The 17,287-nt window shown below is 41.7% G+C and overlaps 2 protein-coding genes across 3 annotated transcripts; both read right to left on the reverse strand.

Moving 5' to 3' along the window:
* Nucleotides 1-1,355: 1,355 nt before the first annotated feature.
* LOC109910316 (mitogen-activated protein kinase 12) lies at nucleotides 1,356-9,353 on the reverse strand. Of its 2 annotated transcripts, XM_020509468.2 has the most exons (16): nucleotides 8,950-9,350; nucleotides 8,143-8,272; nucleotides 7,125-7,183; nucleotides 6,915-7,026; nucleotides 6,653-6,682; nucleotides 6,433-6,480; nucleotides 5,985-6,099; nucleotides 5,635-5,706; nucleotides 5,337-5,416; nucleotides 5,134-5,212; nucleotides 4,786-4,959; nucleotides 2,940-4,184; nucleotides 2,685-2,763; nucleotides 2,134-2,322; nucleotides 1,719-1,871; nucleotides 1,356-1,498 (listed from the first exon to the last, which is right to left on the reverse strand). In XM_020509468.2, the coding sequence occupies exons 1-12, from the start codon at nucleotides 9,066-9,068 to the stop codon at nucleotides 4,108-4,110; spliced, it is 1,095 nt and encodes a 364-aa protein (XP_020365057.2). In that variant the 5' UTR covers nucleotides 9,069-9,350; the 3' UTR covers nucleotides 1,356-1,498; nucleotides 1,719-1,871; nucleotides 2,134-2,322; nucleotides 2,685-2,763; nucleotides 2,940-4,107. The 2 variants fall into 2 exon arrangements, with proteins under 2 accessions (XP_020365057.2, XP_031653369.1); XM_031797509.1 differs by lacking the exon at nucleotides 6,653-6,682 and having other exon boundaries at nucleotides 8,950-9,353.
* A 5,378-nt stretch (nucleotides 9,354-14,731) lies between these two features.
* LOC116355033 (uncharacterized) lies at nucleotides 14,732-17,046 on the reverse strand. The gene is made up of 6 exons (XM_031798064.1): nucleotides 16,917-17,046; nucleotides 16,651-16,689; nucleotides 16,126-16,374; nucleotides 15,650-15,904; nucleotides 15,200-15,448; nucleotides 14,732-15,071 (listed from the first exon to the last, which is right to left on the reverse strand). The coding sequence occupies exons 1-6, from the start codon at nucleotides 16,969-16,971 to the stop codon at nucleotides 14,920-14,922; spliced, it is 999 nt and encodes a 332-aa protein (XP_031653924.1). The 5' UTR covers nucleotides 16,972-17,046; the 3' UTR covers nucleotides 14,732-14,919.
* Nucleotides 17,047-17,287: the final 241 nt, after the last annotated feature.

Here is a 17,287-nt window from a genome sequence, read left to right on the forward strand (position 1 = left end):
GAGCAGATCAGCTGGCAGGAATATTCACGGTAATTTTTTGCTTAGTCCCCTCCTGTGCTCCCTGTTCACCCATGACTGCGTTGCCATGTACGACTCCAACACCATCATTAAGCTTGTTGACGACACAACGGTGGTAGGCCTGATCACCGGCAACAATGAGACAAACTACAGGAAGAAGGTCAGAGACCTGGCAGTGTGGTCTGGGACAATAACCCCTCCCTCAACGTCAGTAATACCAAGGAGCTGATCGTGGACTACAGGAAACGAGCTTGCCCACATCCACATTAACAGGGCTACAGTGGAGCAGGTCAAGAGCTTCAAGTTCTTCGGTGTCCAAATCACTAATGATTTAAAATGGTCCAGTCACATGAGCACAGTCGTGAAGAAGGTGCGACCGCACCTCTTCCCCCTAAGGTAGTTGAACAGGTTTGGAATGGGCCCTAAAATCCCCCAAAAGTTCTACAGCTGCACCATTGAGAGCATCCTGACTGGCTGCATCACTGCTTGGTATGGCAACAGCACTGCCCTCGATCGCATGGCGCTACAGAGTGTGGTGCGGACGGCCCAATACATCACTGGGGCTGAGCTCCCTGCTATCCAGGACCTCTATATCAGGAACGCCCTGAAAATCATTATAGTATTTTATTCAGCGCATGTGACAAATACAATTTGATTTGATTTGACTAACTCTAACCCTAAACCTAACCATAGCAAGCTGTTGCATATCAACAGAGTTGCAGTTGATAGTCTGTTGATGGTTTGTTCCGCTGTAGATCATCTACAGGGGATTATCCAAATAAAGTGTGACCCAATGTTTTAGTAATTATTGTCTGAGATAACCATTTGCCGTCCATTAAAGTATTGTATAGAGATTATATCTGTCACGCCCTGGTCTTAGTATTTTGTGTTTATATATGTATTTGGTCAGGCCAGGGTGTGACATGGGGTTATTTTGTGTTGTGTTGTGGTATTGGGGTTTTTAGTAGGTATAGGGATTGTGGCTGAGTAGGGGTGTCTAGCATAGTCTATGGCTGCCTGAGGTTCTCAATCAGAGTCACGTGATTCTCGTTGTCTCTGATTGGGAACCATATTTAGGTAGCCTGGGTTTCACTGTGTGTTTGTGGGTGATTGTTCCTGTCTCAGTGTGTTTGTATTCACCAGATAGGCTGTATAGGTTTTCACGTTCCGTTTTTTGTATTTGTCGGGTTTATTCATTATTAAACATGTATCGAACTAACCACGCTGCATTTTGGTCCGACTCTCCTTCAACGGAAGAAAGACGTAACAATATCTTGACCAGAAACCAAGCATAATCAATCATTTAAACGTTAGTGCAGTGAAATGAAACACAATCATTTGATGCATGTATCTTTAATCATGCATTTCTTTCAAGATTATCAAGAGACAACAATGGATAAAATAATCTGATTGTAGGAAGAATCAGTTATAGATTCAGCATGACCTTCTGGTACAGTATTGGTATTGCCAGCGACGATCTCTGAAAGTACACAAGACAAACAGACATTTTGTTCCTGTTAGTTTTGTAGTCAATTCATCCTTTCCTGACGCTTGTTTATTCCAACAGCAAGAATATGACACACAGATACCGTAGATACACACACACACACACACACACACACACACAGAGAGAGAAAATACTTGGAATCCATTAAATTAGCATACATTAGCATACAGTACCAATGAATAATCATACTCACTCATACTTGTTGTCATGGTAGCTTTCAGCTGCAATCAGGTAGGAATTTGGTGGGGCATTAAAAGTGAAGGCCTCATCAAACCAGTTTACGTAGTTGCTCCACTGGCAGGAATCAGTACAGAAGTTGCTGGCTCCACAGCAGGTGAACTTCCATCTGTATAAGGGTGGAAATGAGGTTTGAATTATGATATATGTTTTGTATTGACCTTGTAATTCACATTATAGTAGGGTTGTTCAACAAAAACAGTACCTCCGTCAACCCTGTGTCACTTTTAGGATTTTACACCATTTAATCCCCAAATGTCTCTAAATTTTACCATCATTGTAAAGCCCTAGTTATTTTGTTTGATTTGACAAAGTCATTTCTTGAAGATTTGTATTTATTTCATGTGAATAGTGATTCATTTACATCTCACCTTCTGTCCTCATGCTTGTTGTCATGATAGCTGTTCATCCCTGTGATGACCTGGTGGCTTGGGCATTGGTAGTTGAAAGGTTTGTCGAAGTCATTTACGTAGGAAGATGTGAAGCAGTTAGTTGCTGAGTCAAATGTGGCTTTGCACCCAAAGTCCCACATACGGTCCTCATGTTTGTTGTTATGCTCACTAAAATTTGAAAAATACATTACAATGCACAAATTAATAGTTGAATTTATACGGAAAAAAAACATTTATGCAGGTTGTAGGTTTTATTGTTGCCCAACATATTTTGTCCGGAATGCAATTGCAATAACCTAAATCCAAAATACAGAGTTAAACCAGTTTAATTTCTCAAAATGGAAAATTGCAAATCTGAATCAACAGCAACTCTGTTGATATGCAACAGCTTGCTAGGGTTTGAGAAAGGTTAGAGTTAACTCAGCACCGCAGCAGCAAAATGCTCACTCTGATTTGGAAACCTGTGCTTGTGAGTCAGTGCAGAATTCAGGTTTTGGAGAAGATTGGTTGTATGGAACATAAGGAATCACCTCACTATGCGAGAGATGGATTGTCCTGATGGGCAATTAAAATCCAAAGGCTGGTCATAGCTGTTCTGCCAGCGGAGGTCTGCAACACACAACCAAGGGCACAATAAAAACAATTGATTACCGTAGTAATCGGCACCTCCTTCTCCTTTTTTAAAAGATTTCTGACCACACACATTGCTATTTCATTTAAATATTAAGTCCACATTTTGAGTTACTCTGCTACACATATGCTCAGGCTTTAATCCACAAACTCACATGTAACATAAAGCATACCTTTTCCGTTGACCAACACACCAGCAAGAAGCAGAATAAAGACGTTGGCTCTCTTCATGGCTTTTGAGGGGCCCAAACTAAAATCAGCAAGGTTGGTGCTCCATTTATAGACAGAGGTGATATTTGTCCTTGCTGGACCTTAGGCCACGTACGTGGGTAATTCCAGTGTTTGAGCAGGTGTATTGCAGTCAAACAAATATTGCAGTCAGTTAACGTTATACTGAACCAACATGCAACATGCAACAATTTCAACAACTGAGTTACAGTTAAGGAAATCAGTGAATTAAAATCCATTAGGCCCTAATCTATGGACTTCACATGATTGGGCGGGGAGCTCAGCCATGGGTAGGCTTGGGAGAGTGTAGGCCCATCCACTTGGGAGCCAGGCCAAGCCAATCAGAATGAGTTTTTCACCACAAAAGGGCTAATTAAAATCCATTAGGCCCTAATCTATGGACTTCACATGATTGGGCGGGGAGCTCAGCCATGGGTAGGCTTGGGAGAGTGTAGGCCCATCCACTTGGGAGCCAGGCCAAGCCAATCAGAATGAGTTTTTCACCACAAAAGGGCTTTATTACAGACAGAAATACTCAGTTTCATCAGCTGTCCAGGTGACTGGTGTCAGACTATCTGGCAGGTGAAGGATCCGGATGTGGAGGTCCTGGGCTGGCGTGCTTACACGTGGTCTGCGATTGTGAGGCCGGTTGGACATACTTGATAAATTCTCATTGGAGGCAGCTTTTGGTAGAGAAATTAACATTAAATTCTCTAGCAACAGCTCTGGTGGACATTCCTGCAGTCAGCATGTCAATTGCCCACTCCCTCAAAACTTGAGACATGTGTGGCATTGTTATGTGACAAAACTGATCATTTTAGAGTGACCTTTTATTGATGAACATTTGATGTCTTAGCTTACAGTCATTCTCGTGGTTTACGGGGAAGCAAGTAATAATTTCTTTCCCAGGGGCTCATTGGTTGGCTGTTACAGTAGTTCCACAATTACACAAGACTGACAATATCTTCAAAAATGTTTGTCAAAAAATCCATTTATAATCAATAAACTACATTCTGTACATTGGATTCCCATTACATCTGTACAACAATGCCTTATAATAATCATTGACAGGTATTGAGAGGTATGTGTGTACTCTCAGAGTGATGTCTCTTTGGGGTCCTTGGTCTCTGTTGCTGCAGGCCTGAAGGACAGAATCTCTGTGAATGTGTGACCTGTAGGAGATATCACAAGAAATGACTAATTAGTTACTCTGTAGACTCTATAGATTGTTCTTCCTCTTTCTTTCTCTCAAGCTGAACATGTTATCACACATCCATCTCCCTCATCATCGCTCTCCTTCTATCATGTGGAATGACCAAAGGAATGTTTTTCCTTAAGCTCTCTTCCTAGGGAAAAAGATAACTAATCAGTTGCTGAATGCGTTCAACCGAATAGCATCTTCTGTATTTAACCCAACCCCTCTTAATCAGAGCAGTGCAGGGGGCTGCCTTATTTAACATCCACATCATCAGCACCCAGGGAGCAGTTGTTGCCTTGCACATGGGCAGAATTGCATAATTTTCTACCTTGCCAGCTTGGGGATTTGAACCAACGACCTTTCAGTAACCTGCCCAACGGTCTTTACCTCTAGGCTACCAGCCACCTCATTCTCCATCTCTCCCCCTTTTCTACTCTGCCTGTATCTCCTTCTTCTCTCTCTCTCCCTCCCTCCGTCCTCCCCAGCATATCTCTCTCTCTCTCTCTCCCGTATCTTCCTCCTCCCTCCCCCCGCTCTCCATCTCTTTCTTCAGCTTCCCTCCAACCATCTCTCACGTTTCCACTGCTCCAGGAGCAGGTCTGTGTTGTCCATGGAGTGATCGTAGGGCTGGGCCTCAGTCTCCTCCTCTGGTTCTCTGAACTCACTGAAAAAGGGCATGGCCAGCGCCTCCGACGCACTCACCCGCCTCTCAGGGTCCAGCAACAGCATGCGCTCCAGCACACACACCGCTGCCACACAGAGAGGTATACAGTGTCTCTAGCGGTGTTATGGTCAAAAGGACACTCCTGACAATAGTTAGAAACAGTTGCTGTTTTGTAAACCAGCGTTTTTTATCCTTTAGTAATAGACTGTCAAATTCAACTAACTGCGTGTTCACATCATTGTATTGAACGTCTGCTCACCGTCTGAGCTAGCTTTGGAAAAAAGAAAGTGCAAATCTTTCTTTAGTACTTTAGGAAGGCTCCGTATGTAGTTTTTGGCCTGTTGGAAGAGGAGCAGATTTACCTGGGAGTGTATGTGTATTCTATTCCTATGTACTCTAGTAGGCTGTGTATGCTTTGAATGTGTACTATCTGAATGTATTTTGAGTGCCCACATGACTTACATCTTGGCTTTGTAGCTTCGTAACAAAGTCTGCAGTGGGTGTACCAGTAATCTTCATGATCTCTTTCAGTTGGTCCAGGTCTGTGCTCACCCAGAGGTCAAGGGTCATAGCTCATGTGGTACAGGAAGTCACATTCACATGCTGTTCATACTATATATGCTTAGCCATAATAAGCTTACAGAACTAGTCTTTGACAGGTTGTTAACATATAATTCTGCTAATTTGCCTGGCAGGATCATTATTCTGCAATAGTTGTGTGGGGTGAAGACAGAGAGTAGTAAACACTGAAAAAGGATACGGTCATTTCCTTTGAACAGCGGCTTCCCCAGCAACATCTCCGCCATGATGCAGCCCACCGACCAGATATCCACTGACGATAGAGGAGGACAAAGACATACATAGGACTGAATGGTCTTTCAGTACCACATTGCTACCAAACTGCTACCATACCAGTGGGTTCAATTACAGCGATATTGTACACAAATTGTACAAAGAGATAGATCTCCATAGGACCTCATACTGTAGGATATTTTTCTGGTTACAATAGCATGATTAATCATGGTGATAACACAGATGTTGACATTAGAAAGTACTGCCATCTGGTGGACAAAGAAGGCAGCCATGAATGAGCGATTGAGAGAGACTCACCAGTCTGGGTATAGTGCATCCAATTGAGGATTACCTCGGGGGCTCTGTACCAGCGAGTGACGACGTACCCCGTCATCTCTGTGTCTGTCTGCCGAGCCAGCCCGAAGTCAAGGATCTGAGACAGACAGAGAGAATTGCTTTGGCTACATTGGATTGTACCTTTTATGACAATAAAGCACAGGAGGTTGATGGCACCTTAATTGGGGAGGATGGGCTTGTGGTAATGGCATGAGTGGAATAGTACAATGGTATCAAATACATGGTTTCCAGGTGTTTAATGCCATGCCATTCCATTTGCTCTGTTCCAGCCATTAGTATGATCTCTCCTCCCCTCAGCAGCCTCCACTTCAATAAAGTGGATTTCATTTAAATTGAAAGAGAGCGAGACTGAACAGGGAGAGCACAGTGCCTATCACAGGTCTGGTAGCAATATATATATATGTAGTACCTTCAGCTCACAGTCTTCGTTGACAGATACATTTCCAGGTTTGAGATCCTGTTGGTATTTAGAAAAATTACATTATCATGCTGCCAGATTGACGCAAATACACGCAAGCACACACACAAAGAGCTTCTGATATGGAAAACGGCATGAATAGCAGTGGGCGTGAAAAAGAGCAAGGGCCCCAACACCAATGCACATAGTTGAAAGGTCAGAGTTTACGCACCCTGTGGATGATCCCTGCAGAGTGGATATACTGTGGGGAGACACAAAAGACCAGGAAAAGAGAAAGTCTTAAAATTAGAAAAAGAAGGTGGTATTCAAGTATATTCTGGGAAACATTTAAACCTTCTGTATAAACTGCCTTTATGTTGTATCATATTTGAATGTTGGGGATAAAATGAGCATTTGTAGGTATATCTTTTAAACAGCTTAGAATAGTAAATATATATATATTGTTCTTTTGAGTGCATGTATGCAACTCTAACCTTGAGTCCTTTCAGCATTTGATAGACAAGGAATTGCACCCTCTCCTGTGACAATCTCTCCATCTTCATCAGTTTCCCCAGATCAGTACCCATGAGTGGCATTACCAGGTAACTGAGAATGACAGGGGAAAAGGAAAAAAGGTATACTTTATTGTGAATAAAAACATTCAATATATGAACAGGAAGGGTATTGGACAAAGAGGTACTTACAAGTCATGAAACCTGTCCAATGAGATCTCAGAAGTGAACACATCCAGCAGTCCAATCACCTAATCCAAGCCAATCAAAGAATAACAGAAAATAAATAGAATAGCTCAATTATAGATTAACAGGATAATTTTTTTGGGTGCATCATGTATCTCAATTACAGCATCAGGAAATGATTCCCACTTGAAGTTACACACACACACACACACAAAATTGTGATACGGGGTGTGTCTCTGTCGTTCTACAGTGAGCTACTGATTAAAGTAGATGTTGCTATGAGGCATTTTTTCCGCAACATGGATTGGCTTCCTTCTCAGCCTTTCCTTGTGTACCATTATTAAACTCTACCTACTCCCTGTATACCCAGTAGACCTCTGAAATCAGTGGTCACCAAGTCCAACCCTGGTCCAGGAGAGCTACAACATGTATTGAAACCTTTATTTAAATAGGCAAGTCAGTTAAGAACAAATGATTATTTACAATGACAGCCTACGGGGGCCTTGTTCAAAGGCAGAATGACTGATTTTTACCTTGTCAGCTCAGGGATTCAATCCAGCAACCTTTCGGTTACTGGCCCAACGCTCTAACCACAAGGCTACCTGCCGCCCCAAGTTGAATGCCTGATTCAACTTTTCCAATCAAGACTCAAAACCTGTGCCTGCCTCAAATTAATATCTCTATAATCTTGATATGATGTGTTTCTGTTTAGTATTATGGGTTGTGATGTGAATATTACCAATGTGATCTTTCTGACTACTCTGCTACTGACTAATTGCCAATCATAAGGAACAGCTGTGTTTGTCTCACTGTGTGCAAAAAAGAAACTGTCACTGCTCTCTGCACGCAGCCTAGGCCATAAGGATTTGAACAGTTTGCTATGGATAAAAGTGAGTTTTAAATGCAGTACTGTAGAGTTGGGCCATTTCCTTTTTAGACACGGCCTAATTAGTGGTGTGAAACAGACACCTTTTCTATTTATGAGAATGAATCATGAGGTGCGTATTTCAGGAAAGGCCCTCACATTTTCGTGCTTCATGTGCTTGAGGAGCCGGAGCTCTCTGTAGGCCCTCTTGGCGAAGAGCTTTGACTGGAAGGGTCTGTGGAGCTTCTTGATGGCCACCCTCACCCCAGTCCTGTGGTCCTGGGCGGAACTGCAGCAAGACATGTAGGTATTGGGAAGAAAACATTTGAGCAATGTAGGCCATCGGTGGTAGCCTACTGAAGAAGGACCCAACTCACTTATTGTATTTTTTATTGAATGCTTGATTAATTATTTCTTTAAAATAATATACATCCAAATATCATGTTTTATAATCAAGTGGTTAGGCCTACTTAAAAGACATCCTTGGGTATTTCTGGAATTCAAGTAGAAACATTTGGTCGGCCTATATCCCAAGAAACATTGCGCAAAGACCCAGAACAGATGTAGGCCGATGCACTTAAATCTAAGTCTTCTGCTCACTAAAACCCAACAAACAATGAGGCCAATGGGGGTTCTTTGTTATGCTTTTCCCGACTTCACAAAGCCAAAAAAGTCCCTGCCGTGTAAACTATGCTTAGGAATGAAACAGCAGCGATGTTTGTTGATGACTTAATTCGGACACAATCCAGCGCTCCACTGAACAAAAACTTCCTTTTGAAGTAACCACATGAAGAATGCATGAGATTAACAGTTTTTACAAAAACACGATGCTTATTTTAGGAACGAGTCACGTCTTGTTGTGGCTTGGTTTGTATTGCCTTAACATAGGCTATTGTTAACTCTAAATTCGAAATTTACGAAGAGTAGCCTACACATGTTTGATGATTAAACTCGTATAAAACTCACCATACTGTCCCATATGCGCCAGTCCCCACCTGCTTTAGCTCACGGTATCGCTCTGGAACCTCCCATGCCGTTTTGTTTACCTCCTGACGATAAAATCCTGTCCGCGTGCGGACCGACATATCCAAATCGATTTGGGGGTCAATGTTTCCCCAGCTAACTCTTAATTTGGGGATAATGAGGCGTTGTTGTGCATGAGACACTTCGTTCACTTGCTCTCATGCAGCCACCACCACCTACACACTCTAAGCACTCGGGAAATGCGCAATGCATTCCGTTGCCCGACAGTGGTCTCCAGTGACACGAATAAAGAACCGTAACCAGTGACTGGTCTCACTCGTTTTTAAAACCTCAATGGTATCACTGGTGAACACACCATCGCCTGGTGGCAGGACCTCTGGATTTAGTCAGAAAAAGGTAAACACTAGTCGCCCTGTGCTATTGATGGGTGTGTCTGTGTCCAGGCTCATTTTTACATTTTAGTAATTTATCAGATGCTCTTTATCCAGATTAAGGTTACGAGCCTTGCTCAAGGGCACATGGGCATATTTTTCACCTAGTCGACTCAGGGATTCGAACCAGCAACACTCTTAACAGCTAGGCTACCTGCAGCCCTGGCTCTTTATTGTCTTAAGGAGCCAGGGCTAAGGAATGTTGCCAAAATGCTGTCTGTTGCCATGAGATAGCGAAGAGAGCTAGCCTAGCCTGAAAATAGGGATGAAAGTTATTCTAGTACTTCCCTGGCCTCCCTTCCTTTCTGCTTTGCTGATAGTGTTGTTGCCGTTTATATGCAGGCTCAGAAGTAAAAAATCCCCCCCCCCCCCACACACACACACACAACCTCAAACAGTCACACTCCAAACTCCACTATGGCCAAGACCAAAGAGCTGTCAAAGGACACCAGAAACAAAATTGTAGACCTACACCAGGCTGGGAAGACTGAATCTGCAATAGGTAATCAGCTTGGTTTGAAGAAATCAACTGTGGGAGCAATTATTAGGAAATGGAAGACATACAAGACTACTAATAATCACCCTCTATCTGGGGCTCCACGCAAGATCTCACCCCGTGGGGTCAAAATGATCACAAGAACGGTGAGCAAAAATTCCAGAACCACACGGGAAACCTAGTGAATGACCTGCAGAGAGCTGGGACCAAAGTAACAAAGCCTACCATCAGTAACACACTACGCCGCCAGGGACTCAAATCCTGCAGTGCCAGACGTGTCCCCCTGCTTAAGCCAGTACATGTCCAGGCCCGTCTGAAGTTTGCTAGAGAGCATTTGGATGATCCAGAAGAAGATTGGGAGAATGTCAGATGAAACCAAAATATAATTTTTTGGTAAAAAATCAACTCGTCGTGTTTGGAGGACAAAGAATGCTGAGTTGCATCCAAAGAACACCATAGCTACTGTGAAGCATGAGGGTGGAAACATCTTGCTTTGGGGCTGTTTTTCTGCAAAGGGACCAGGATGACTGATCCTTGTAAAGGAAAGAATGAATGGGGCCATGTATCGTGAGATTTTGAGTGAAAACCTCCTTCCATCAGCAAGGGCATTGAAGATGAAACGTGGCTGGGTCTTTCAGCATGACAATGATCCCAAACACACCGCCCGGGCAACGAAGGAGTGGCTTCGTAAGAAGCATTTCAAGGTCCTGGAGTGGCCTAGCCAGTCTCCAGATCTCAACCCCATAGAAAATCTTTGGAGGGAGTTAAAAGTCTGTGTTGCCCAGCAACAGCCCCAAAACATCACTGCTCTAGAGGAGATCTGCATGGAGGAATGGGCCAAAATACCAGCAACAGTGTGTGAAAACCTTGTGAAGACTTACAGAAAACGTTTGACCTCTGTCATTGCCAACAAAGGGTATATAACAAAGTATTGAGATAAACTTTTGTTATTGACCCACTGTATAACATTATATTGAACTCATTTACATGACCCATCAACTTAGCCATGTGTGTCTGTGTAAGTCTCATATTTTACTAAGCACATTTTTGGTCTGGAATTTGTCTTTCAGCAGAAAGACGAGTGATCACTTTGTGAGAGATTGCTGCCGTGGTGAAGGACAGCACTGTGACAGGGGTCAACCAATGATTTATATGTACACTAGATGACTAATAGGGGGGGATGTGTTGAAGCCACTGTGCCTCCACCTTGGTAAAAAAATATTTTTGGAAGCTATAGAAATGTATTTATTGATGTGTACGTTCATTTTTGCTAAATTGTTCTATTACACGGCTAAACATTGAGCTCCTGAGTGGCGCAGCGCAAGAGACGTCACTGCAGTCCCTGGTTCGAATCATATCCGGCCGTGATTGGGAGTCCCATAAACGGCGCACAATTGGCCCAGCATCGTCCGGGTTTGGCTGGGGAAGGCTGTCATTGTAAATAAGAAGTTGTTCTTAACTGACTTGCCTAGTTAAATAACGGAAAAAATGTATAATCCTTAATGTATCATTTATAGAGATGACTAATGTTACTGTCCCCACTACTACAAAAATTTAACTTAAATGAATGTAATTTTGTCCTTGAAACATTTAATTGAAATGGAGGACTGCTACTTGGGAGTGGCAATATGTCCAACCAGTGGCTTCATAGCCTCTCAATGGTCAATACATAGCATCAGCAATCCAGGGTTTATATACAACATTGGGGTCAACATCCCACAGCTGGTTGGACTGGAGGACGGTACAGTGTAGTACAGTACTGGTGGAAAGTTAGGACAGGCAACATCAACTGACTCCGTAATTCAGGCCTCTGCCACAGATCAAGCTGGACCAGTAATTATCATTGTCATTACATTGTATGATCTTATTTGTATCAGATGAAAACAGAGGTCAATTTATGTTATACCCTGCCTTCAGAAAGTAGTCACATCCCTTGACTTTTTACAAAGTGGGATTGATTTAATTGTAATTATCTGTCAATGATCTACACAAAATACTCTATAATGTCAAAGCAGAAAAAATAATCTATAATTTGTAAAAGAAAAAAGAAAAGACAAATAAAACACTAATATATCTTGATTTAGATAAGCATTCAACCTCCTGAGTCAGCGGTTACAGCTGGGTGTCTTTCTGTGTAAATCTCTAAGAGCTTTCACACCTGGATTGTGCAACATTTGCCCATGATTCTTTTCGCAATTCTTCAAGCTCTGTCAAATTTGTTGTTGATCATTGCCAAACAAGAACTTTTAGGTTTTGCCATTGATTTTCAAGCAGATTTAAGTTATAACTGTAACTAGGCCACTTAGGAACATTCAATGTCTTCTTGGTGAGCAACTCCTGTTTAGATTTGAAAATGTGGAGAGTGCTACTCAGTAACGTGTTGTATTGGATTTGCCCCAAGCATACGACTTTCTATTCAGGACAAAAAAAGTTAATTGCTTTGCCAATTTATTTTGTAGTATTACGTTAGTGCCTTTGTTGCAAACAGGATGCATGTTTTGAATATTTTTTATTTTGTAAAGGCTTCCGTCTTTTCACTCTGTCAATTAGGTTAGTATTGTTATTTACAATGTTGTTGATCCATCCTCAGTTTTCTCCTATCACAGTCATTCAACTCTGTAACTGTTTTTAATTCACCATTGACCTCGAGGTGAAATCCCTGACCGGTTTGACTCCTCTCCAGCAACTGAGTTAGGAAGGACGCCTGTATCTTTGTAGGAACTGGGTGTATTGATACACCATCCAAAGTGTAAATAATAACCATGCTCAAAGCGATATTCAATGTCTATTTTTGTACATTTTATTTATACCCATCTACCAATAGGTGCCCTTCTTTGCATGGCATTAAAAACCCTCCCTAGTCTTTGTGGTTGAATCTGCTCAACTGAGAGACCTTACAGATAATTGTATTTGTGGGGTACAAAGATGAGATAGTCATTCAAAAATGATGGTAAACACTACTATTGCACACAGAGGGAGTCAATGCAACTTACAGTATGTGACTTGTTAAACACATTTTTACTCCTGAACTTATTAGGCTTGCCATAACAAAGGGTTTGAATATGTATTGACTCAAGATATTTCATCTTATCATTTTTAATTAATTAGTAAAAAAATATATACACTACCGTTCAAAAGTTTGGGGTCACTTAGAAATGTCCTTGTTTTTTAAAGATAACCACATTTTTTGTCCATTAAAATAACATCAAATTGATCATTAATACAGTGCAGGAATTGTTAATGTTGTAAATGACTATTATATTGCCTCTCCTTCCAGTTCTCTGCTGCCAATGACTGAAACTGGAGACACTTATCTCCCTCACTAGCGTTAAGCACCAGCTGTCAGAGCAGCTCACAGATCACTGCACCTGTACATAGCCCATCTATAAATAGCCCAAACAACTACCTCATCCCCTACTGTATTTATTTTATTTATTTATTTATCTTTAGCTCCTTTGCACCCCAGTATTTCTACTTTGCACATTCATCTACTGCAAATCTACCATTCCAGCGTTTTAATTGCTATATTGTATTTACTTCGCCACCATGGCCTATTTATTGCCCTACCTCCCTTATCTCACCTCATTTGCTCACATTGTTTACAGACTTGATTTTCAACTGTATTATTGACTGTATGTTTGTTTACTCCATGTGTAACTCTGTGTTGTTGTATGGGTCGAACTGCTTTGCTTTATCTTGGCCAGGTTGTAAATGAGAACTTGTTCTCAACTTGCCTACCTGGTTAAATAAATATTTTTATTAAAAAATTTTAAGTAGCTTGAAATGGCAGATTTTTAGTGGAATATCTACACAGGCATACAGAGGCCCATTATCAGCAGCCATCCCTCCTGTTCCAATGGCATGTTGTGTTAGCTAATCCAAGTTTATCAATTTAAAAGGCTAATTGATCATTAGAAAACCCTTTTGCAATTATGTTAGCACAGCTGAAAACTGTTCTATTGATTAAAGATGCAATAAAACTGGCCTTCTTTAGACTATTTGAGTATCTGGAGCATCAGCATTTGTGGGTTCGATTACAGGCTCAAAATGGCCAGAAACAAATACATTTCTTCTGAAACTCATCAGTCTATTCTTGTTCTGAGAAATAAAGGCTATTCCATGCCAGAAATTGCCAAGAAACTGAAGATCTCGTAAAACGCTGTGTACTACTCCCTTCACAGAACAGCACAAACTGGCACTAACCAGAATAGAAAGAGGAGTGGGAGGCCCCGGTGCACAACTGAGCAAGAGGACAAGTACATTAGAGTGTCTAGTTTGAGAAACAGACGCCTCGCAATTCCTCAACTGGCAGCTTCATTAAATAGTACCCGCAAAACACCAGTCTCAACGTCAACAGTGAAGGGGCGACTCCGGGATGTTGGTCTTCAAGGCATAGTTGCAAAGAAAAAGCCATCTCTCAGATTGGCCAATGAAAAGAAAAGATTAAGATGGTCAAAAGAACACAGACACTGGACAGAGGAACACCCCGGAGTCGACTCTTCACTGTTGATTTTGAGACTGGTGTTTTACGGGTACTATTTGATTAGCTAACACAACGTGCCATTGGAACACAGGAGTGATAGTTGCTGATAATGGGCCTCTGTATGCCTATGTAGATATTCCACAAACAATCTGTTGTTTCCAGCTACAATAGTCATTTACAACATTCATAATGTCTACACTGTATTTCTGATCAATTTGATGTTATTGTAATGAACAAAAAATTTGATTTTCTTTAAAAAACAAAGACATTCCTAAGTGACCCCAAACTTTTGAACGGTAGTGTATATATATCAAAAACATAATTCTACTTTGACATTATGGGGTATTGTGTGTAGGCCAGTGACACATTTTTAAATGTATTCTATTTTAAATTCAGACTCCAACATAACAAAATGTGGAAGTCAGGGAGTGTGAATACTTTCTGAAGTCACTGTAGCTAGTATTCAAGGTTTTAATGTCATGTCTATTTTCAGTCTATATTCCTGTTTTACAGCTTTAATGCTCTGGAACCTGGTGTTGTTGTCAGTAAGGTATGTTCGGACTCAATCGGGACCAGGTTTCAGCTGCTGTACAATGCTGATGCTTCCTCCCAGAGATGGTCTTCTTGGACAAACACAAACTGGACACAGCTTGACAACCATATTTTTTGGAGAGGATCTTCTTTTTGTCATTTTCTGCAACACGCACAAAACCATTCCAAAAGGAACACAAAAAAAACATGATATTAGGTCAGATAATGTTTATGACAGCATAAAAGTTAAGGTAGTTGCTAAAATGTAGAATCATGAGATTTCTGCTGTACCTTCCACCCGTACGGACTTGGTGACCACCTCAAAATGAGTTGAGACCGTATTCTGAGCGTGGCATATAATCTTCTCTGACTTCACATTTCGCTCGACCGTCATCTCCATCTCACTACCGTGGACAGTGTGACCATCAATGGTCCAGCGGTAGTCACAAGCGGGAGTGCATTTGGCAGTGCACTGAAACATGGACTTGAAACCGACTGCAACAGAGTCTGGGCCGATGACGTGGACCTCTGATGGACCAGCTGATAGGAGACAAAAATTAGAGGAAAACAATGGTTCAAGTATCACTTCAACCAAAACCCCAACAAATATAGACAACATACTATATAAGGGAATGTATATTGATAGATGAAGCTATTGGTGTGGATATGGACAATTGCATTACACTAACAACAAGAGGGAATCTACAATTGTTAGAAGCTCTAAATCTCAGAATAACCTACATGTTACAGGAATTGTCCTGGTTGCCATGGCATAGAGCCCAGACACACTGTTGATGGCCTTGCAGTTCAGGGTAGCAGAGGTGGCCAACTCTTCGGGAGTTACAGTAATCTTATTCCCCTGCCCCCCGAGCCATCGGCCCTTTATCTTCCAGGTGTAGTTGCAGGAGGGACGGCAGTCTGCGTTACACTGGAAGCTTTGAGGGGCCCCTGGGGTCATCAGGGCAGGGCCTGTGATCGATACGTTGGTAGGTCCAGCTAAAAGAAGGAACACATAGACATTTAAATAATAGTCTAGATCCTATGACCAATGTGAAAAACATTAGCAAAATAATTTTTATCTAGCACTAATCCAGTAATCCAGACATTTTGTCAATAAATTACAACACATTTAATTAGCCCTCTATTCCTAATATCATAAAGACCATCACCTTTAATTTCAAGTGAAGTGTTATAAAAACAACAAACCACCCACACACCTAAAACCTGCAGTATCTTTGTTACTGTAGAGGACCTCCCAGATTCATCATTCCTTGCAGTGCATGTGAGGTTTAGGGACTCCTCCCATTGGTGAGCTGTGAACAACAGCTCGTTGCCATGCCAAATCTGCCCGTCGATACTCATTCTGTAGCTACAGGAGGGAGAGCACTGGGCAGCACAGTCAAAGCTGCGTGGCACACCCACTTTAACAAAGTCAGGTCCCACAATGGTTAGTTCCAAGGGACCATCTGAAAATTACAGTGCACAATCAGGCAATGTAGGCCTACCTGTTTAAGAATAAAGGATTTCTTGGATACAGGGTGTAAATGTATTCTTGTAACAGTGATAAATTACTGCAACGATAATCCAATAAAACGCCTTCACTTCTGTAGTTAGCTGATAGCTGATAGCACTACCCTACTACCACAGTCATTATTCAAAGTACCCAACATTCCCATCAATGCAGTGATGTGGTCACTCCTGTAATAATTTGGCTTGGCTATTATGTGATGTGGTTCACTTACTGGTACTGCCACTCCCTCCATCAGTGGTCAAAGCTGATCCTGGAAGTTCATCAAAACAGCCACAGGCTATAATCAACACATTATAATGTAACACTATTTTCACCCAAACAAAAGCTGGACCTCCGTAGACATTGAAAGTAAATGTAGTTATAGAGCTTAACGGGAAGTGTCCAGACCTACTGACTGATGTTAAACCAACTTTGGCATCCTCAAAAAGAAATGTTATCATAAAACAATGTTGTTATATATTTTTAAAATCATATTACCTGCTAGGTACACTAGCAGCAGAAGTAGATTAAGCAGGGTGTGTGTATCCTTCATTGTCTTGCAGCGGTGGAGTGAGGGGAATTCGATACTAGGAATATGGGACTGTTACAGAGTCAAGTAGTAGAGTGAGAAGGTAAACAAACACACCTTATCAGAGAGAAGAGACTGAGAGCGAACCTGCCCTGCCCATTCAAACCTGCCCATTAAAAATACATTATTTCTGTAGTGACCATTAAATAAGGTGAAACAGAACTGGCAACTTTTACTATGAACTAACATGTAGAGGGCAATGTACTGAGGAATAAAATAAATGGTCTCCAACTCTCCATCCCTGCTCCTGGGGAGCTGAAGTCAATTAATATACTATTTT

The sequence above is a fragment of the Oncorhynchus kisutch genome, linkage group LG19 (genome assembly GCF_002021735.2).
Source record: "Oncorhynchus kisutch isolate 150728-3 linkage group LG19, Okis_V2, whole genome shotgun sequence".
NCBI classification, from domain to species: domain Eukaryota; kingdom Metazoa; phylum Chordata; class Actinopteri; order Salmoniformes; family Salmonidae; genus Oncorhynchus; species Oncorhynchus kisutch.